This window comes from Clinocottus analis, unplaced genomic scaffold (genome assembly GCF_023055335.1).
Source record: "Clinocottus analis isolate CAN_PGR_092001 unplaced genomic scaffold, fCliAna1.0.p SCAF_4, whole genome shotgun sequence".
NCBI lineage: Eukaryota > Metazoa > Chordata > Actinopteri > Perciformes > Cottidae > Clinocottus > Clinocottus analis.
Window position 1 is genome coordinate 15,324,871 of NW_027176153.1, and position 23,436 is coordinate 15,348,306.

The 23,436-nt window shown below is 39.5% G+C and overlaps 1 protein-coding gene across 3 annotated transcripts; it reads right to left on the bottom strand.

Annotated features, from left to right (window-relative positions):
* Positions 1–1,093: 1,093 nt before the first annotated feature.
* On the bottom strand, positions 1,094–23,436 carry ampd2b (adenosine monophosphate deaminase 2b). 3 transcript variants are annotated; one of them, XM_068597494.1, is made up of 18 exons: positions 23,137–23,436; positions 11,857–11,981; positions 11,619–11,749; positions 11,442–11,510; positions 11,256–11,358; positions 10,923–11,112; positions 10,024–10,165; positions 9,807–9,896; positions 9,479–9,608; positions 9,180–9,374; positions 8,964–9,095; positions 8,693–8,856; positions 8,310–8,436; positions 7,282–7,445; positions 6,506–6,626; positions 6,106–6,279; positions 5,031–5,141; positions 1,094–4,927 (listed from the first exon to the last, which is right to left on the bottom strand). In XM_068597494.1, exons 1-18 carry the CDS (start codon positions 23,234–23,236, stop codon positions 4,712–4,714), a joined length of 2,484 nt encoding a protein of 827 aa, XP_068453595.1. In that variant the 5' UTR covers positions 23,237–23,436; the 3' UTR covers positions 1,094–4,711. The 3 variants fall into 3 exon arrangements, with proteins under 3 accessions (XP_068453595.1, XP_068453597.1, XP_068453596.1); XM_068597496.1 differs by lacking the exon at positions 23,137–23,436 and adding an exon at positions 21,242–21,248; XM_068597495.1 differs by lacking the exon at positions 23,137–23,436 and adding an exon at positions 17,191–17,266.

The following is a 23,436-nucleotide window of genomic DNA, read 5'->3' on the forward strand; positions in this document are numbered from 1 at the left end:
AGGTCTTACTTTACAAAGCTTTTAAACGGCACCATCAATCACGTGCATTCAAAAGAGTTTCATCAGGGAGATGTTTTGCAATCATTTGCTCCCACACACGAAAAGTAACAGGGAGAAGGTTGAAAGTTAATTTTAATCTTGCACAATACCAACTGAAGTTCTAGTTAATAGCTTTCTTTCTGGAGCTTTTAAAGGTATTACATGGTTTTCATCAGCAGATTTGCTCAGCTGTCTCTTAAATGCAAGCTCAGAAGTTAATTAAAATAATAATTTCATCAATAGCACTTTTTTTAGAGGCCTGGAGTAGCAATTGCAGAAATAGAAATTGCAGAAATATCATCTGTTACCTTTCAGTAGATCAGCGAATTGACAATTGTTTTAACATTACCAGAATCCCTACATAAACAATACAGACATATTAGGTTTATGCTACAATGTGTGTGAGCTAGGAATATATTATTTGCAGCCCAAACCCAATCCTTTGTATGCAGTCTGACATTTGTGTTGGACTTTGTGCTCTATTTGGCCCACATTAGAGAGTAATGAGCTGTCACGCCTCACAACGTTCATTTTGTTTCACATCCTGTATTTACTCCCACAATTGACCTTAATAAACCTATTGGCTAATAACTGCAGAAACTACAAACAGAACCTAATGGTAACAAAATGTAACTATTACAAACAGCACACATATAGTTATCTGCAGGGACACAAAGTTAGTTGACTTTCAGCTCTCAAAAAAATTGTTTATTCATAAATATGACACCAGCTGGACTTGTGTACTGATTGAAAACAGAAGGAACAGATCATGCATCTTTCACTGTACTATGACTCAAACATGTATGTGTTTTAATATATGTGTATAGAGGACAACTCACAGTTACAGATTAAACAACAGCTACAACTGAGTTGCATTACTGCCCAATAGAAGCAAATATTGACACACAATATTGACAAGTAAATATTTAAAAGTCAATATTGACATAAACAGCAATCTGGCCTTCAATACATAAATGATTCCTAAACTTTGTTATTTGATTGTGATTATTTGTTGACCAAAAACATAAGAGTTTCACAAAGACATACCTTTCTTGTATAGACATACAATTTTGTGTATTTACACTTCATGGCAGTTTGATACAAATAAAAGCAAGTGCAAACTATAATCTGGGTGATACAGCTGGAAAAAAAGCCTTAATAATCTAAATTTAATCATTTTCTCCAAAATAATTCAGCTTGCCTTACTTACTGGGTTTGACTTTCACACAGGTAAATATAAGTATACAATAACACCCAGCTCCAAAACAATATATCAAGATCAGACAGGATTGCATGTAGTCATATCTCATAATAATATAAATGATACGTCATCTTCAAGCAGTCGGCTTAACCATTACAAACAGACATACTGCTGTGGTAGCATGACTTGTCAAAACTGCAAAAACACCCAACCCTAAAATAACCTCCTCCAAGTGCGTAAACAGGTGAATCACTCCACTACAAAGGGAGTTTAACATACCCAGGATATATTTGTGTTATCTGGCTTAACTAACCCCAAACAATGATATAGCAGCCGTCACTGGTCATTAACTTGGTAAATCCATCCGGGCTTTCTTAATCTCACTCGTGCATTCACATAAATTGTTGGCATTGTTAGCAGCATATGACTAATCGTAAACATGGTCAAGTCAACAAGAAGAAAACTATAATATTAAACAATGTTGTAGTATTACACACGTTGACACATCACACTGCAGCACACAGCTCAAGAAGCTGACACACATGAGTTAATGTGCATTTATGATAAGATAATGTACAGATTGCTTTTTTTTGTGCTCCCAAATCCAAAAACTGAAAATTCAGATTTAACCATAAAGTTACCGCGATAACTAACCCCATATCGTGCTTCGTAGCCCATGGCCCTATTTTTAACAGCTTTAAAAGGCTGCGCTTGTTCTGGGGAATGGCTTGAATACTGCAGCATTGCTCTTGTTGAGCAGAATTCAAGTGGAAGTATAGTATTGTATACTTTTGTCTTTATCAATTTTGTAATTTGCAGTTTTCAATTTCATTGATTGGCTTTCTGGGATATAAAAACGACAGCTCGTCAAGCACTTTAATGTGAACATTTATTTTTCTTGGACACAAATGCAATTAAATAATATTTCACAAACAGCACAAACAATTCTCTTGGAGGGACACTTCAGGCTTTTGAATAGAGACAAGAAACTCCAAAAATATCACCAGTACCCGGACGTAAGGCAGGAGTTTGAAAAGAGCGCGTCAAGTGTGTACATTTTCAGTTGTTAAAAAAAAAAAAAATTCAAGAATTTTGTGCAAAAAGTAAAAACTGAAGGAACAGATCATGCATCATTCACTGTACTATGATTTAGAAATGTATATTTTAAATGTAAAGATGTATGTATATTTTAAATGTAAAGAACAGCTCAGAGTTACTCTTACCGATCATAACATTAGAGTTTGTTCAATAAAATACTAAACTGAGTAGCATGACTACACACCAGAAAAAAATGTTGAGGCGCTAACATGCAACTCTACTGAATAACTGTAAGGACTGTAATAAAAACTCCAACAACCATATGACACAGAACAGCTGTGGGTAAAATGTTTTCATTACCAGGCAGGAATACAGAAGATGGATGTTTTTCTGCCAGTTATACAGCAGAAGTTATTGACCTGTAGATAATTACACTATAAAATGTCAAACAAACAATCAAAATCCATGCAGTTTGGCAAAATGAATATTCTTGAAAGGTTATGCATCATGTTAAACACTTTTTTACTTTTTTTTTTACTGCACAAGTTTATGATTTGGTAAGAAGTCAGGGTCATAGCAATACTAGAACTATTGATGCCATCGGTTGTTGACCACATTTGACACCAAAAAAAAGTTATTTCATTTGGACTTTCCATTTAATATTTATTATTATTATAATTAGCTATAAATGTATATTTTTTTTTTAGGTCAAACAATCTTTTCAATTTATCATAAACTGCCAATTAATTTAATTTGAAGGAGTGTAATATATATATGCTTGCTCTGACCGGCTAATGTTAGCTTTGGCAGGTCGTTCAGTTTGCTGGATATAAGCTAGTTACATCAGATTATGTCAATATTTATCAACAACTAATATCTTTGTAAAAATTAGACATGTGTTATTTTAGGGATGCATAAATCTCCACTAAACTCTTCGTTCCAACTTAAGGTGCAATGTGTAAGATGTGGTCATATACTCCAAGGACATAGGAGGCAGCATTTCATATCTATACTGGGTCCATACAGTCTCAATTTACAGTCATCTGTTATAAAAAAGAAAAAATAAGAAAAGCCAACTACACATCAACAGCAAGGCAAAAACAACAGTTAACCTCTAATGGAAAGCCCACCGCCCAAGACCCGCGAGAACGAAGCGCTAATCTCGTTTCTGCCTTTTTGGATTTTTTTTACAGTTAACGAACACGTTCAGTGTGACAAGCCGGTTATGGCTAGAAAGGATTTGTCTTGTGTAAAACTCCCGCGAGAGTTTGTATTTGTTGTTCGCCAGAGTTCATGGTAATATATTCACTTCTTGGCGTCGGCTGACAACCTTCCAGTGATCTTGCATCTCTATACTGGATGGTAACGTTTGCAGTGGATGTTCACATGCTAGTTTGAATGCAGTGTGTTATTTATTAAAGAGTAGGGTTCAAGGCTAAGATTGCTTTTATCATCTTAAAGTTACATTGAGGAACTTTAATTTTGTGCTGATATTTACGAGCACCAGATTCCCTTAAGAAAGCATCTAATTTTACTGCAGCAGTTTCTGACAGTCCTGCTCAGATCCTGGTTCTGGTTTTCCATCTAATAATAAGAGCTGGGTTTCCATCAGCGGTATGCCCCGCTGGCAGAGATGCTGAATCTTCAGAAGCGTCATTATTACATTGAGACATCTTTTCATAACCAGCTAAAGAGTAAGTGAAAATTTAAATATACGACAGAAATACTAAAGCAACATTCCTGTCGCCCACAGAAGACCATCTCCATCCTGATCACCTCGGTATTCTGATCCTTTCCCAGTTAGTTTTTTTTCTGATTACAATGAGAATGTAATATTCATATTATCTATTATATTAATATCATATTTACACAAGCGGAATCCTTTCTAGTCATAACCGTGACAAGCCCTCGGGGTTGCCCAACTTTATAGTGCTGCAGTGACGGCAGACTGGACAGCAGTGACTCACTATCGCCTCTCAAGAAGTAAATGATATTACTCTTATCTTGATCGTTTTCCTACTTTAGTCGGTCATTGTAGGATCAAGTTTTTAAATGTTTTTTTAATGGGTTGAGTTTCAAATGTCAATATTATTCAATGCTTGGTACAGGAAATAGAGACTCTGTACAGAAATTCTGACAAAATGTCACAAACCACGAAAATCTTAATATATAAAAATAAATACATCAAGAGACCACGTGAAATTGACATGAAACATGACATAAAGAATGAGGCAAGAAACTAAAGGAAGTAAACATCTTGGGTACACAGATTATAGGTCCTCTCTCATACAGCCACAGTAGCAACTCTCATTATTGTCTTGTGACAAAGCTTTTCTCTTTTCACAGGTGTGATATGTTGATATGCAAATCTGTACAATGTCCTGATGTGAAAAAAACAGGGAATGTCGAGAGTGTTTGTGTTGTGGTGCATGTTCATTTCTCTCCCTGCCCAGCTCCCATGCACAGACTCCCCTCTTCCTCGATGGTGTCCAGCTCATCTGTGCGGATGGCTTGTGTGATTAAATTCAACTCCTCACACATGGTCTCATACCGGTACGCCACTCGAATGCCAGGAACGTTGGTGCGCCTGATGTCGTTACACTCCTGCCCCTCCTTGGTGTGATTTGGGCCGAGCCAGGATTTCTTCACCTGATGATACAGAAAAGGAGCAAAATGGACGGAGGAGGGAGTGGTGTAATTATAGGCAGTAAAACTGGAGAGCGTGTTTTGTGAATAGAAAGATAAGTGGTACCCTTTGAGAGAATCCGCTCATTAGCACGCTGTTTCGGGCCAGTTCACACATGTCGCAGGAGCTCAGTTTCCACACCTGGGCAGCAATGCTGTACTCCTCCATCAACGGCTCCTACACAGAGCCCAGAATAAATATCACGATAAGGCATACGGCACACTGTTTATTATTATGGAGTATTTTTAAATCTATAAATGCCCTAATAATATATAGGTTTAGAATTACAACATTCATCTTGCAACTGAACCATCTACATGGATACAATGCATGAAGGTGCTACATGTGATCTATAAATGTAGCGCCTACATGTGTTTATATTTGATACACTTTTTGTGTGGCTTTGACTGGTCAATTAGGCAACATCCATAGTTATGATAAAAGCCAGTGTGTAGGAGCGCAGGAACGACTGCAGCCGGCAAAACTTCTCTCTTTGGCTGCACAGGTGTGTGGCTGTTTATTCACGCTCACGTAAGCCAGTCACCACGCCAACCCGTTCCTATGGTTACGATACTTGCTCTTAAAGGGACAATCACCATATTGTCACTAGTATTTTGATGATACCGGTCTCAGATTTTTAGTCTGAAATAACGTGTTTTGACCACTTGTGGACTCAAACACAACTGGCGTGGCCAGAAGTCAAACTTGTGTATCTTTATTTCACACTAAAACACACTGTAGTCTGAGAGGATTCAAGGGATTCATCTTCTGACATTGTTTTATGAAGTGGAGGAGACAGTGCTGTCCTTTCAGGTGTCCCTCCAGAGCCACTCCCTCAAAATGATCATGATGAAGGTGAACAACAGAAACATAGCTATTGTTAGCACACAGCTGTCGCGCTAGCAGCTTGTGTAATGAGTGAGCGGGCTGAGTGAATGCAAGCAGGCGGGACAATTTAAATGATTAAATAGGTTTATTACAGTCCTATATATATATATATGTATATATGTATGTATATCCTTATTAACCACCTTTTACATTTTGCTTATAAAATTCTAGTTGTTTTTTAATTTAGAGGAGGAATAATAACAAACAAACAGTCAACCTGAAAAACTCTGAAATGTACAACGATGATACTGACCTTGGTGAAGTGAAACTGCAGAGGGTCGTCCGTGGACAGAGAGACCATGAGGCCTCTGGACAAGTACTCTGGTAAAGGGTTACGATGGTAGCTGAGGAACAGGCTGTTATTGCTGAGAGGGGACATGGCGATACCTATCTGGGCCAAGTAGTACAGGTACTGCAGCACAGGAGCCTGGAGGACCATGAGGCAGAATGTGTGCTGTAATACACAAGCAATGCTCTCGGAGCACATTATTACCACAGTCCTAATAGTCCATGAGCCTTTAAGAAAGTAACATTACAACTCAAGAATTACTCAACTGAACAAACAGATAGATTATCTTTCATTAGAGTCATACATTCCTGATAAACTCTTGGACTAATAAACTCTGAGCAGAGTTGTGAAGTTAAGGCCACACCTTCCTGAGCAGCAGCCCATGAGAGATGTTCTCTGACAGCATGAAACCAGACACCAGGTGGTGGATTGGCCCTGCTTCACCACAATGTGGACGCAGGACGAGCGTGTAAAACCCTCGCTGCCTGGAACAAAACACACAGATACCAGAAGGCGACTTCAACGGGAGATAGCATATAACAGGTTTCAGCTTTGTTTGAGAAGTAAACAATCAGGCAAAGCATGTTCTCCAGAGATTCACAATCGTTGCTCTTCCCTCCAACAGATAAATCTCATACAAGAGTGTATTGTGTTGTTTGTTACCTTGTACTGCAGTACCGTGAAGCTAATCTGTACACTCATATGCATATATTTGACTTGTCAGGAATGTTTTTGTATTCTGTTTTAAATGGTGGTGGAGTTGAGGCAAATAGTTTTGAAATCAGCTCAGGATGCATTCAAAATCTTTCATGAATGAGTCCTGTAATTAATTATTAGTGTCATAAAGTTATTCAATATACAATCATCTCTCTTTCTCATATAACTGTGTGTTTATAGTTGGACAAATGTGATGGAAAATAAAGATTTTTTTCTTTAAATATGGAACTATAATAAAATTCAACCATATGAGATTCAAAAATAAAAATATGACAAAAATATTAAACCTTTGGGAAGATAAATATGTTTAATTGGTATTTGCATTCAAACTGCAAATTGTATTGGATATTTAACATATTTTAAAACTGTTTTTGTACCTTACGTATAAAACAAAAAGGGAAACATGAAAAGTAGATTGTGTACCTGCGCAGGTGATTCAACACGGTCATGTTTGCATACATATAGTAGAGGTAGTAGGAGTAGGGCGGGTTGTCCTCCTCTGTCCAGTTGCCGGGCAGCGGGCTGTCCAGGTTGAAGATATGTTGCTCTGGTTTCGATTCATCATCCACGCTGTCAAAACCCACAACCTGTGTATGGGACCAACGAGAGATCCATGAAACCTTTTAATTCTGGCTACACGTGAATAATATAAATTCATGATTGTACAGCAAATTGTACCCCTGAATACACTGCATTTAATTCAATTTCAGTTCCCCCTGAATACACTGCATTTAATTCAATTTCAGTTTGCATTTAATTTATCCTCCAAATACACTGCTGTGTTTTGCTTGTTGTGTATGTTTTGCACATGTGTATGTGTATATGTATGCGTACATGTATGTACGTATGTATGCATGTATGTATGTATGTATGTGTATGTATGTATATGTGTATGCGTGTGTATGTATGTGTGTACGTGTGTATATATATATATATATATATATATATATATATATATATATATATATAAATATATATATATATATATATATATGTATATGTGTGTATGTATATATGTATATATGTGTATATGTATGTGCGTGGGCCATGGGTGGGTGTGTATGTGTAGGTATGTGTATATGTATGTATGTATGTATGTATATGTATGTGTGTGTGTATGTGTATATGTATGTATGTGTGTATATATGTATATGTAGATATGTATGTATGTGTGTATGTATATGTGTGCAGATATGTATATATATATATATGTATGTATCCATTTCACTTGCTTGCATGTATGTATATATATATATATTTATACTTATTTCTTACTTATGTATATATCAGTTACCCCTGTTCCTGTTATTATTTATTTTATTTTATTTTATCATCTGTGTGTTTAGCTTAGCTTATGGCATTGGGATGCTGCTAGTACGACAAAAAATTTCTCCTTGGAGATCAATAAAGTACTTTTCATTCATTCATTCATTCATTCAAAGACTTCATACATGCTGCAGGAAGAGGTGCAGCTCTGGATGGCTGCCGGGGTCGACTGTGACCTCAAACAGAGGCATGAAGATGTTCTCCAGCATCTCTTGGAAGTTACACAGCTGTTTCTTTGTGTGGTAGACGTCACTTTGAGAGAGAAATGCAAACGAAGATGTGACTTGTGAGATGTGTTTATAAAATGTATCCATGTGTGCTGCAGATACTTCAAAGATGCTTTGAGACTAGAGTGTTTGTAAACCTTAATAGGGTTTACTCAGTGGTGAAGGAGTATTCAGGTATTTTACTAAAGGAAAAGTATACAAATATTAATCTCCATCCAGGACGAGGTAGAGCAATTTGTTAATATTGTCGTATCACACTTTCCACCACTACGGTTACTCACAAGAGTCTTGGCACTTGCACGAGCCAGCGCACATTGCTAGAGTACACCTGATGTGTTACCGCCCACTGGGCCAGTTTGTCCCACTCGTCCCTGGAGCGTCCGTAGATCGACAACCTGAGCTCCACATTCTGGTATTTGCTCTCCTCCAGGTCTGCCATCACCTCCTGAAAAGCAGCGGCACAGTCCATCAGCAGATGGCGCCAGTGTCTCATGCACTCATTCTGAAGCTATCAGTGGTAACGGCAGTGTTTAATAAAGTGCAAGTCAGCACCTTAATAATGTGGCCAAAGTATTTCCCCTCGATGTAGTTGTCTGTTTTGATGAAGATCTCTCTCAATATGGACTCGCCAATGGGGTTGTATTTGGCATTGAACTTGTCAAAGCGATGGAAAGTGTTGCGGTCCTGCGAAAAGAGTTTAAACACCAATTAAAAAAATCTCAGAAATGTACATTTTGGGACATTTTTGTCCATTCATCATGGACTCACTGCGTGCATGTCCAGGGTGTCCACGCTCAAGTCAAACGCTGTCAGGTTCATGGACTCAAACACCTCCATGAGCGTCTGACCCTTGCCTCTCTCCACATGCACAATCTCCTTCGGATACTTCTTCATTGCTCTTTTGATAAAACGCAGAAGGTGCTTCTGGTTCATGCAGGATGAAGCGTGAATGTGTGTGTCCACCTGCGAAAACAGATAAATCATATTTTAAAAAGTGATGTATATTGGAGCCTGGTTCTGAATAAACAATTTTGATTACACTCAGTAGAAATAGCTGTCAAGTTCACCTTACGGATATTGTAAAAGTCGCGATGTGGGACTTTCTTCTGCGCTGCCAACTCTTTCATCTCATTCAGCAGAATGTGCATCTGGAACTTGGAGCTAAGATACTGCAGACGACGGTAGCAGAAGGACTTTCTGTAGCAGAGGGAAACCCAAACTAGTAATTGGTACTTTCTGAGAGAGATTAAAAATGTGGTTTAGATGGTTGAAAAGTAAAGAGACTAGAAAGTCTTCTGATAAACAATTTGAACTTTCCAGTATCATCATTTAACAAAAATAATCTAACATGTGTGATATACACATTATTCTGTAATCAATAATAAGGAAGCGTACACTGGTCCATTGATGATGAGGGCCATCATCACGTTCATGTCAGCAATGTACTCCTGCAGGTTTGGATATGGCAAGTCCAGCTCTGTGCTCCTGTTGGCAACATCAAAACTTATGCAAGAAAGTCTCCGCTGCCAACAAAAGGTGCAAGTCTAAAAACAGACAAGCAAGCGAGGACAACAAGATATAGCATGCAAGTGATCCATCATAAATATCTCACTTTTCCATAATGTCCTTCGTTGTGTAGATATGCATGACTCCATCCACCATCTTGCAGCCGTAACCCATGTCATGGGGCATGCTGGCAGGGTCCCGGTTCTCATAGGGGTGCCTTTCAGGAGCCGGTGGGTGCATTGAGGCATCTGAGAGGAAACAGAATGTTGCGCTGTGTCATGGCTCTGAACGAGGTGAGAACGCACATGCAACTAAGGACTGATTTTAACAGCCTGCACGTAAGGAATGTGTGACAGATGGATTGTGCAATCTGTGGTTGTGCCCACTTATGTCTTAATATCAGAGTATGGCACATGACACTGGACATGACTTGTATTCCCATATTTACGAACCGGTGTGTTGGCGGATCAAATGGAATGGCACCGTAGGTTATATGCTTGGAAAGTGGGAGGGGTGTTGACTGTTGTTCCGAGTTATCGATCAGTTTTGTTGTTGTTTTGGTCTACAGAAACAATATCTATAGCGTGTCTTTCTGCCATAGAGAATGGAGGCTCTTTGTTCTGTTTGCAATGCTTTTTCCTCATTCGCCTTCAGGGTCTGAGACCAGAGGATGTCTAATACAGAATGGTTTGAGGAAAATGTTTGGACTACACAAATACATTCATGACATTGTTGTTACACATAAGGAAACGCAAGGTTCCAGAGATACAACAAAGAAAAGCAGCAAATCATCATATAAGAGAGGCTGGAATGAGAAAATTATAAAACACTTTCCATAAAGACTTTAGGATTAATCAATTATAGTTGTTGGAGAATCATTTTTGAAACGAGATGTTTCAGCACAATTCAAGGCCTGCTGTTTGTTAAGGAAAGCAGGTTTTTTTTTGTGCATCCGGTATATGAGGATAGCAGTGTGGTGGTGTGGATGTGTACATGTGTATACACCTGCAGTGAATGAGGTCTCTGGGATCTCCTCCTCAAAGATATCCAAGTCCAGAGGTCTCTCACTCAGCTCCTGAAGGCAGCGAGCGGTGGTCCTGCAGAAACTCTGCAGCGACAGACCCATGTACTTCTGTCTGATGAACAGAGCCTTCACCACACACTTGGCTGCATCCAACAGATCTGTGAAAGGAACCTTGATAGAAGAACAGAATAATGAAAATAAATAAACATGGTGTCCTTTTCAGAGAGGGTGCATTACTTCATTTTAAAAAACACCACAAAGTATGTTAATATGTTCTTTCCCACAACCCCTGCGTTACTGGGACTCTGACTTACTCCACATTTCTCCTCTCCAGAAATAGCGACTCGCTGGTACTCTTTCTCTGGAACCGGTTCTCTCTCCTGCAGGTCAGTATCCTGGCTCTGCTCCTTCATGTATCTGATAATAGATCAACAAATAAATTATTCAAACTAATCCGGCGTAATGACACAATGTTGCCTATAGCCAGTGAAAACACTCACTCAAGATCTGTGGCACTGTCAGTCTTCATGAACTCCTGTTTGGCTCGCAGAAGGATGTCGGGTTCAAACCTGAGCGCAGAGAGGTGCATCATTGTTAGCTTTTAGATCATCAGAGAGTCTGGTTGCAAATACAGTCACAAATGTTGGAATAGTAACTAACTCCTTCTCTCCACTCACTTCACATCCTGGCTGATCTGTCGCTCAAGTCGATGACGTCTCTCCTCCAGCTGCTCAATGGGGCTGTCCTCCGGGAACTCATAAGGGGCGCTGCTCATCTCACTCTCTGCCAGAGTGCGTGAGAACAGCTCCTTCACACAAACACACAAACAATAAACACCATGATGAAAGTCCACACATCTCGCTACAAGTCATTTTTGAGTCAATATTTTAGGTGAATAATTCACAGAGTACTAACCTCAGCAATCTCCTTGTACTTCCCGTCCATGGATGTACGCAGGTCAATGGATTGTTTCAAGGCCACTGGGATCCCAGGCAAGGAATGCTGGGAAGTGAGGAGGTGGCGGGCACCACGCAGATCAGCTGGAGATCAAGAGGAGAAAGAGGGAAACTCATAAAATAAGTGAGAAAATGATGTATCTTTGGAAGTACTGAAGAATGTCTCTTGTAGAATTATCCAAGCTTTATTTTAAACTCAGGAAAGAAGAACAGCACATTGAGGCCTTAGTATCTTCTAACCATAGTCAGACAAGTGACGCCTAATTTCAGACTCTAATGACGCATTCGACCTGAAACTCATTTCAGGTTGAAAAAATATCATCAATCAATTTAGCTTGCAACAGCTGCATCCAATTAACTGTCAATGAGATTATCAAGCGAGATAAAAATAGAAAATGTCTGGTGTTAGCGTGTATTATTATTGGAAGCCTGGTGTCGCCTCCAGAAGAATTCAGTTCGACAACTTCTCTTTTTCTCGTAATTTATTTCCTCGATCACAGGTAAAGTAACAAGCTCTGCAGTTACAAAAGCAGGCAGTCGTCCAGTCAACGCGGGTTGACCGTCTAAGACAACACCCTGAACAGCCGGGAGTTCGGCTCTTTAATACACGGTTTTCCGTCACCAACATATCATAAGCAAAGTAACATTTAATTGGCTCTAAACTGTCAAGAGGAGGAGAATCCTGTGTTCTCACCTCTTCTCACAGAAAGGGACGAGCAACGTCCAGTCTGCTTCTCTAGTGTCAACATACTGATAAACAGGTGTGTGTGTGTTGAGGAGTGCAGGCGTGTGATCCAAGTTCCCTTGAGAACCAGACATTTCTAGACACAACTCCAGCTGCATAGCTGTGTTGTACTGATCTTGCTAACCTAACCTAAACTTCACTAGACATGAATATGAAGAAGCCTCTACAGGAATTTTAGATTTATTTTATCACTGGTATGAAAAAAGTGGGCGAGACATGAAAATGAATCAGCTAAACTAGCTTAATCAGTTTAACGATAGTATATTCTGTCTTTATGATTTATCTTTTTTTTTCAACAGTCTGCAGAAGATTGTTCCACCGTGGGCCTTTACACAACAGTGGAGGTCTGAGGTCGGCGCCTCAAGACACAAAGGACCATTAATGTGAAGCTTCCAGCAGCAGTTACTAGCTAATGCCCTCCATGGTTGACATTTCAAGGCTTAAGTTTGAGACAAATCCAGTTGTCATGGAAAAGAAGAAGAAAAAAGAAGAAGAAGAAGGATGTGTTCATTTAAAAAAGACAAAGACTGCTGGTAAGTGGATGTCCGGAGAGGAGGTTGTCAGCAGCGTTGAGGAAAACTAAGTTCTGTGGCATTCGCTTAAGAAACAAATGCTCAGGAGAGACAAGGCTTTCACAGCTGTGTTTTCCCTCTGGGTGTATATTTAGCTGTCTCTATGAAACGATATCAATCTTTCCCTCGAAACTATGCACCGGCCACTGAAATATTCATCATCCTGTTAAATATTTCATCCTGTGTGTGCTAGGGTGTCATTGATCCTGTTGTCTGTCAGCATTTATTTACCATACACCGAGAAAGGTCAAAGAGCGCACACTGCAGGATACCGGCAGTCTGTGTTGATCCTGATTTATTTAACACAACTTGTCTGAGTCTGTCTGCTCTATGTGAACAATAGAGGATCCCAAAGAGGCCAAAAAACGAGGCTGATTAGGACTAAACTAAAAAAATCATTAAAGGTACAAAACCACTTAAGAAGGAGACAGAATGGTGGCTGTGAAGAGAAAAGAGATGATGTTGTAACCATTGGCCACAACTCTACGTTGCTTATCACCTTCTGCTTAACACTGTCCAATCAACACATCCCACTCAACACGCTGATCAAGTTTGCCTGCACCACAAGGCAGCGACGTCAAAACATACACGAGTAAATCGGACTAAAATACCTCAGCGAACACAGAGGAAAACAAACTTTTTCAGTGTATAATTATTCAAGTGGGCTCAGGCTGTGACCTTTAAGGCTGAATAGTCGAGCTCCAACAATAAGCTTTGAGTTGAGTAAGTTCAAATCAAGAAAATGACGTACACATACTGATATATTTTAATATTGATTAATGAGATTGTTTCTTGACAAAGTAAATTCAAATTAACCAAATGAGTTAATCTGTGAGGTAATTTGAAAATAAGACACAAAATGATAAAAAAAAAAATGTATATTTGAAAAACATAAATACAAATAGTAATTTTACAATTCTTGAATATAATGGGCAAGAACTTTAACTGACTGAGAGCAAAACAAAACTTTTACAAATGCTACAAAGGGATGTAGAAAATAAAGAGTTTAATACAAAATAAACATGGATTAAGAGTTTGTCCACTCACCAACATGCACTGTTCTCTGTACACATTGAATTTCTATTATAAGGATTGAGGAATGTATTTGCTGAGACATTATCAAATGTGCATTCAATACTAATTAATAAAGTAATGAGGGTGTATATTGAAGTATTTATTGACAATTGATAGTTTCATAGTATGCATAAGCACATCCACCAGTCAGTAGCCTCTTCACACCAAACATTCCCTGGTTGCAGCTCCCCACTTGTATTTTCGGCGTCACATGAACTTATACTTTGGGGGTTTGAACTTCTGGTGAGACCAAACAAGACAACCGAAGATTTCATCTACAAAGTTAGGAAATACTGTACAAAGGACATTTTCAAAAGAAATAATTAGCAAGCTATACAACATTTAAATAGAAAAGAACAACTGTTGCGTCATCTCCGAACATCATGGAGGAACCTTTGTTAAATCATCGTACATACACATAAGAAATAATACACACAGCTTAAATGGATAATAATGACACACATGCTGTGGTGCCAAACTGTCCTCAAGTCTCTGTCAAGTTCAAAAAGACACAGATAGATGCTCCTCCGGTGACAGGAAGGAGCGTGTCTGTGTAATGCAACGGCCAGCTAAGATGTTATCTCTGCTGTCGGTTTGGCGCGCATCAATTTCTAGTGATAACAGTGAACACTGGTTTGAAGGGCAGGAACCAACCAGCGGCAAAGACATCCATACGGGGCCACAGCAAAGCCGAACCTAGCCAAGCCTGCTGGGCCCTGGAGCTAATCCCCTAATGGCTGCTATATTTGGATCATAGCATCCCTGGTTACATAACAATTCATCCCCCCACTGTTTGAGAGCAAACCACTCAGAAATTAAAGTCAGCCATGTTTCAATTGAACATATACAACATAATCTAGTTGTGTGAAGCTTTTATTGATCTAGCAGGAAGAAAGTAGCACAAGGGCCAAATGTAAGCGGATTGAAGGTGTCTATTATGAATATATGTTTCCAATCAAAGACAATGAATCCCACAATGAGGTCAAACAGTATCAGCGCACTAAGGGACTTCCACTGCGTCTGTATTTCAGCTCACAGAGTATGGAGAGCCCTAACTGCAGCGTAACTGAAACCAGATGGTGCGGTGTAATAAGTCCTCGGGCATGAGCTCACAAGTGGAAAGTCTACAGCCCATAGGGGAGCAAGAGGTCAGGGGTCAAGAAACTTTGTGTGAAACTTCCTCTCCCTTTGTCATACAACCTGATACTACAAACATTTCTAAATGATTACACTGGAACATCAAGAGATTGTTTACTCCCATGTCACCTCACCCCTCCTCTGTCTTTTCTGCCGTCTGGTAGGCGATGCATAATCAACCACTGTGTACCTGTTTCCATTGACGAGGCAGATCTGCTATTCAGTCCACAAGAAAATGCCAGTGACTAACAGTCTCTGTGTCAGTGCTGCTGAGAAAGCAGTAACAATATCAACAAAGCAGGACTGGAGGTTCATATTTATATGTTTTCTGTAAGATTAGTAAATAAGTAGATTATTTTTTAAACTATGGAAATGCTAGTGCTGCTACATCACCTCAGTTTCAGTGCATATAATAAATTAATACTTTTTTTCAGTATCTTACTTTGAAGAATATCTTTTTTTTCTTCTGCAAACTCCCTTTTTTGATTTGACAAAAGATTACAAAAGTCTCAAATATTCCATGTCATCGAAACACAAGGAGGTTTACAGGCAACATAAAATATTCATAAACTAGCTCCATTTTGAGTTTAATTCGGAAACTATATAGAAACAAGATTACAACTCTCGCCAGGCATTTGAAGCCAGCTTTCAGTATTGGAGAGTTTTTGACACGTTGTGTTTTCAGTTGAATACCTGGCCCAGCTTTAAGGACCAGAATATCAAATCAAAGCAGTGAGGTTTCCACAACTGACACATCTATAAAATCAGACACTCATCTTTTACTACAGAAAACATGGCAGACATGCAATTGAACATAACAACAATGACATCTGACTTCTCACTTAAGGATGCCCACTCCTCCTGCATCTCTCAACGGCTCTGCATCAAGATGTGTAATCAAAATATTTAGTTTGGTCTTTGCCACTGCATAAACAGACTGCCTGCTGATGACTGACGTTGGCAAGTAGAACCTTATTTCCTGCATTTTCTATACTACTGTCAGCCTTCTCACTTAAACCGTACAGAAAGGGAATGCTAAAAACACGAAGGCAGGATCTCCACTAGCCCCAAAAACAAACCCTCTTGATCAGATCCCACAGCTGCAGGTGTAGCCAGCACAATCTATCGATCTTTAACATTATCTCCAAAAGATATAGAGAAAGCTAGTTTGTGGGACAATCAATCGGCACACTAAAGACAGCGCTGCTCAGGGCTATTACACACAGCCACCAAGGGACAAGCAGGGGAGAGTGGTAGAGGGTGTGAAAGAGGGAAAGTAAAAAGGGGGAGGGAGACGGGAAGAGAGGAGAGTGTTTATTGTGCTTTTGCACAGGACAAGGGTAGTGGAGCGTACCTGTCCACTCACAGCCTGCGTGAACCAGTAGCTATCAGGGCCAAGAGAGGAGGGAGAGAGAGAGAGAGAGAGAGAGAGAGAGAGAGAGAGAGAGAGAGAGAGAGAGTGAGAGAGAGAGAGAGAGAGAGAGAGAGAGAGAGAGAGAGAGAGAGAGAGAGAGACAGAGACAGAGACAGAGATGGAGAGATGGAGCATGCCAAACAGAAAATGGCCCAGGATGGCGTTTGCTATCATTGCAAGATTGGTTAAACATGATGGGAGGGAAGGATGGAGATAGATGACACAGAAGAAACACTTTAAACACTCTAAGAACTGGTTAAAAACACACACATACGCTCACACATAATCAAGCTCTCACAGAGTCAAAGAGTCATGTCTTCTATTCCCTGAATCTGTCCCTGTCATACATACAGAGAGCTGGTCCAGCAGATCCATGAACTCCCCCTCACATCCCAGTGGGTGACCCCCCTCTGCTCTGTCTGCCTCCTGGTTCAGGCCAGCTGTCGCTGCACTAGCTTCCTCTGGAGCTGATCCTCATTTAAATGCCTCTGACATGTATCTGGAACGTACCACAGGAGGGAGAGGAGGCGGGGGGGAGGACGGCATCACTGGAGGATCTGCGTCCTCCTGCTGAGAGTTTACCCAACAACACCCCCGCTGTCCTCTACTTCATCCTCTGTGCTGTGTTTTGCTGAGAGGACCATGTGTTCGAGATGATTGTGTCGTCTGTGTGAATAAAATGGTGCTGGCTCAGCGGTAAGGTTTGAGATGTCATGGTCTTTTTTTTGCCAGTTGGAGTCTGAGGGCGATGACTGTTTAATAGACGAGACCTTGCCTCCATGTCCTCTCACGTGAATTCAATTAAAGGGCCAGCACGATGTCCCCATTATGGTTGGAGCAGTAATTTCTGGAACATACTTTCTCATGCCATCAACACAGAAGCATGTGTCTGCTAAAACTGATGAAATAACACATTCATAATTCACTAACCTGATGCAATTTCATGCCACAGAATGAAAGACGTTTGTGAAATCTGCGATCACACCTCTCCTCTTATGAGGAGAGCATATTTCTACAGTGAGTGTACATTTACTCTGGATAACAGCTGCACGCTTTATTTAAAACAAATATGGAATGAAAAATGTTTTAAGAGATTACTGGACTACACTTAAATGGATGAAGGCTTCCAGCCAGACCAAAACATTCAAACATTTATCCAATATTCCATACCTTCAAGAAAGAGCTGTAAAAATGACCAAAACTGGATGCTAATTTGGGTTTATGTTATAAGTGTTATAAACAATATAATCAAATCTATGATTATTAATCCCATTCTAAGCAAAGACATAATCAAATGAATTTGTCACCAATAAGTATGAGCCTTACCAACCTCAGTTTGTAAAGTGTTTGCTGCTCATCTTATCTTCTCTTGCTCAATGCTTCTCGAGTTCAACTCAAGTTCTCCTAACTTGGAATTTAAAGCTGGGTAAAAAGTCTTTTTCTCGCCCTAACACATCATCTAATTGAAGAATTTGATCAGGTTTCTTATACTTTTCTTACAAAGGGTACGACGGGCAACAGTCATCATATTTGGTGTTGTTGTCTCTACTCTGTGGTACTCAGCCAACAAGCGCATTGCTTCATACTAAAGCTGTAAAGCTTTAAATGTATTTTTTTACTTCATATAAACACCAAATCATTTTGAGTTTATTACATCCATAGCACCTTACATTTTTGCTCTATACACCGTTGACACAGCAACGGTGAGTTGAAGGTCTTGCTCAAGGATGCAACAACATGGCCGAGTGGAGCCGGGGATCGAGTAAATAGTGAATTTGTTGGGAACTTTTTTCAGGGCGTCAGTGAGTATTAACAGCAGCAGGACTGTGTATGTGGGATTTAGTCAAAGTCACTACAGCTCCCATGTTCACAGTGTGCTTCTTCAATGTGTTTTTAATAATTGTTGGACAGCAATGGAGCGCAATGAGACAAGATTAATTCATTAGATAAAATTTGTGGACAATATCCTTATCGTTCAAACTATATTTTCTGAAGCTGTTTTCATCTTCCGTGATCAAAGCAAATATAATGCACTTGGACCCTGAGCATCTAATAATAATGTCCATATAAAACTCCACATAATATCATATGGCTGGCTAAAATCCTCCTGACAGTCAAAACTTAATATACTGCAAATGTTCTCCACTTTTCAAGCTGATGGAGAGTTGCTGGTAAACAGGAGTAATCCAGTTTGAAAGTGCTGCTGACAAACTGGACAGAAAGAAACACTGAGTGCTACAAAAAGCCAAACACAAATCGACTTCAGACAAATTGCCGCTGTCCCTCACAAGGTTAAATCATCGTGTTTCTTTTCAAGGCACTTAAAGCCAAAATATCTTTCACGAGATCTAATCAAATTGATGAGCCCTCAAGAGGAGCACAATAAACATGATTGCTGTTGATTGATTCATCAGGGCAGCTCCATCTAGTTAGACCAGACTCCCTCTGCTGGTCCAACGCCGCATCACACACAAACCAACATTGACAGTTAAAAAGAACACGTTTAACTTCAGATGTTTGCAAAGCATGAATCTACCCGACATGAATTGAATTACTAGAGTAAAAGAAAGTCCTGCATAGCACATTTTACTAAAGTAAAAGAATATCAGCAAAGTATAAGAACTCACTAGTGATCCCTTTCAGTGTGTGTGTGATATTATTGCATGATTATTGTAATTAACCTATAAATAGAATTCAAATCTTGCAGCTGGTTGAGATGTAGATTATTTAAACTGCTTCATATGGTATTGAGCATTTCCCTCTAAGGCAATGCATCATACTTTATGAGGACATGTTTCATATGAAAATGTTTAGAGTTTTCAATTGACTTGATGTTAGGTGAACAATCGATTGATTAATCATTTAGTCTATTGTGAACAAATGGCTTTCAAATGTGGAAAACTATTCCACTGTATATTGTACATATACAATACTTACAGTACTTTGGTATACTTTATGTCTATTGAATAAAAAGAGCGAACAATATTTCCGCCTCTAGATATTTTTCTTTAATGTCATATCATGTCAACAGTAGCATGCACCGTACCTTTCAAACAAGATTCTGGCTTTCCACAGGTCGATGTGTTGCAAACCGGCATCAAGCAACTCTCAGTCTAAAGCGCCACACTATTGACTATGAACAACCATAATAAGAGGTGGCCCCACTCACAGGGCACAAGTCCACAAGACCTCCAACAGGCCAGATGTTGGCTCATTTGAGACACACACCACTAAACAACTGCATGCATTGTAGATGCATGATGGGTGACTCAGTAGCGGTTATCAGCTGAAGGTGTGTTGGGGTTGAGAGTCTTAGGGCTCGGCTAATCATTATTTGTACAGATTGCGTTACAGAGGGGAGTGACAATGCTTAACATTTAACCTGCAGGGTCTCTCTCCTGTAATTACTGTATTTGTTCATGACAGAGCACCCGGCACGTGTTCATACAAAACGATGACACAGAACACACAATAGGGGAGACACAACCAAATGAGCCCTGAACAAGATGTGGGCAAAGTACATTGTGTTCAAAGGTCCATCATGAACCTCATGTACTGTTAGCATCATCATTCTGAGTAACGGCCTGGTTTAGTCAATCATAGACTTGCTTTATGGTATTGTGGTATTGCTTCCCTGCAGAGGGAGAAAGTATTTATACTTTCATGGACCAGCCATCTGGTAGCTACTTGCTACAATAAAGATGGTAATCTTACCTACAAATTTTTTTGGATCTGTTTAGAAAATATGATGTATTTGGACAAGTTTAGCCAACATGAAGCTAGACATACAGAATGCTGTTTACATATTAACTTTAATATCTAATCATATATAACATTGGCAGGAGCCCTTATGTTGGTTAATGAGCACTTTTCATCTTGAGACTTTTCAGAAAACAGTACTTTTGTGCTTTTACTATAGTGGAAATTTTTTTTTACAATCACTTTAGTAAAGCGGCTGTCCTGGATATGGGACAACCTGTATTTAACAAATATTAAGAATTAAAGCAACAACAGTTATTTTTTATAAATTTTACTCTCGTAAACTATTATTTTGTGTGAATGTGAGTGTATATACTGTCATTGACAAACCCATCTGTTTATATATATATATATATATATATATATATAAATATATATATATATATATATATATATTTATATATTAATCTATAGTGCTATATAATATAAATTACGACAATCATAATTACATTTTCCAACAGAGTGTGTGTTTTTGCATTTGCTAAATATACTAAAACTGTTTATGTCACTTACTTTACGGAGCCTTCATTAGTAAGAAAATATATTGCTACGTTTCTCTTCAAGTGGTTCAACAAGTGTAAAACAGCACGAGGCACAAAACAGGCCGACTGGTGAGTGGGTGGCGCTCTTATTTCAGAACTACCTTTTTCACAGCCAGAGAAGTGATTCACTGCCGTTCTCTGCAGAGTTCATTCCACAAACCTGCAATAATGTCAAAATATGGACAACATCAAGCAACACTATGCCTCAGCGCTTCACACAAGAACTGCAAAAGAGAGCTTGGGGCGGTCCGACAGACAACAATATGTGTTTAGCGGGTCCATAACCTCTAAAGAAAGGTTAGATGTGAGTGATTTAAACTTATTTGATGCTGATTAGACGAGTTGTAGCCTTCCACCTTTATTCCACTCTGATGTGCTGATTGATTGGCCCGTTAGATTGGATCAAAAGTTCAGGATCCACAAAATGAAACTCCTCTTGAATGCTCAGTGTCAATTTAGGGAATCGTTACGTAGACAATTTACTTCATAATCCTGTTATGAGCGACTGCAGCAGATTCAATAATAGCAAATACTCTGGCAATTATTCAAACAGTCCATCAAAAGGGAATGAAATCCTGGTGTTTAGTTTTCACTGCACGTATTACTGTATACACAGACTGTACTGTATAATCTGCCTAAAACTAGAATAGTGCCCTTTTGAAAAAACAAAAGATGATGAGTCACCTAAATGCCGTCTTTGCCAACTCAGACGATTCCGGATGCTTTAACAACATAACATATGAATGTTATGTTCATGTGCTTCTGCAATATCTTTCTGTATTAAACAGCAGAGAAAGAATCTGTGCACAAATATAAAAGCTAAAGACGGACTGTCATCATCACAGCGACTATTTACTCCTCCATAATAATTTCTGTAATAGCCACTGAGCTATAAATGAGGGTAATCACAGAGAGCATCGTGACTGGAGGGGTTGGTAATCATTTTGACCTGCAGCTGTTGTATTTATTGGCATGGCGACAAATCAATGTTTGACCACCTTGAAGAGTCATCGTAAAGTCACAGCATGTCACTGTCTGTCATCCGTGTCTCCAGTGGTCACGAGACGTGGGGGATTTTTAAAGATACGTTGTTATGTAATTCTAATATGTAAAGTGCCAGTAGAGGGAGATTATATCTTATATCATCCACTTCCAATTCAAATAAACTAATTTCAAGAGGAAAAAGAACACCACTGTAATGATGTCTATATGAAATTGGATTAAGAGATGGCCCAATGAACAGAGGGAGGGTAATGGCTGGCATTTCATCTTATGGTCATTCTACACTCTTGACTCGCTGACCAGTGTCTGCATACATCAGAGTGGAGGCTAATCCTCTCATTCAGCTTGGTTCCAGTCCTGAGGTACCAACATACATATTAGGCCACATACTGCCATCAGGCTACATGAAAAACACTGTCATCACATTTGTTAAAGCAACACATTAATATCAACAAGTATTTTCATGTATATGTAATCATTTAAGTTAACGCATAAAAACTGACGAAATTACTTTTTCCTCACACAACAAGTTAAGCAACATTTCAGCAACGTCAAAAGGGTTTCATACAGCACTGGCTGATGCTACTGTAAATCAACCTCTGGCTGATGCTGCAGAATGCATGTATACATACTTTGACACTGGCAAAAACAATAAGGGGTGAAAAGAAAAACTGCATACCAACACACTGACGTGAAACTGCAGGGTACAAATGCCGAAATCCTCCAACAGAGAGGACCTTCAGCTACACACCTCCCTAATCAACAGGTTTGGCTCAAACTATTTGCAGAGAAAAAGACACACTGGTTTCCTCTCATGAGTGCTTTGTTTCTTTCATAATTTATCTTAAATCAAAGTATCATGGCTCAAAAAGTAATATTGCACAGTCCAGAGCAACAGCACCTCAGGTTATTTTCATGTGAGATTCCTCCTCTGTAACTGGACCGACACACTTAAACTGTCCTCCTTCTCCATCCCCATGCAACCTCCACTCACCTGTGCTGGCTGCATACTGCAGGCTGCCCCGCTTCCGAAAGGGGGAAAGGGGCTTGTTTTTAGCCCCAGTTGCGGCCCCCGGTGGCAGGTTAGAGGACATGTTGTGTGTCCCAGATTGTGTGGTTCAGCTTGGCAGTGATGGGGAAAGGAGAGCAGAGTGAGTCGGTGCGGCAGAGGACTGAGCGTCGTAGAGCTGCGGAGAAAAGAGAGGAGAGGGAGGAGATGTAGCACAGATGCTAAGCGCTTGAGGGGGTTGGATTGCAGTCAGCGTAAGTGTGTGTATTTAAATGTGTGTGTGTG

Bases quoted from the DNA above. Each gene is read 5' to 3' on its own strand.
- ampd2b (XM_068597494.1), bottom strand. From the start codon at position 23,236: ATGTCCTCTAACCTGCCACCGGGGGCCGCAACTGGGGCTAAAAACAAG. The intron at 11,750-11,856 runs GTTAGTACTCTG...GTTTGTGTGAAG, and splicing joins AGTACAAGGAGATTGCTGAG to GAGCTGTTCTCACGCACTCT. The intron at 9,897-10,023 runs GTGAGATATTTA...TGTTGCCAACAG, and splicing joins ACGAAGGACATTATGGAAAA to GAGCACAGAGCTGGACTTGC.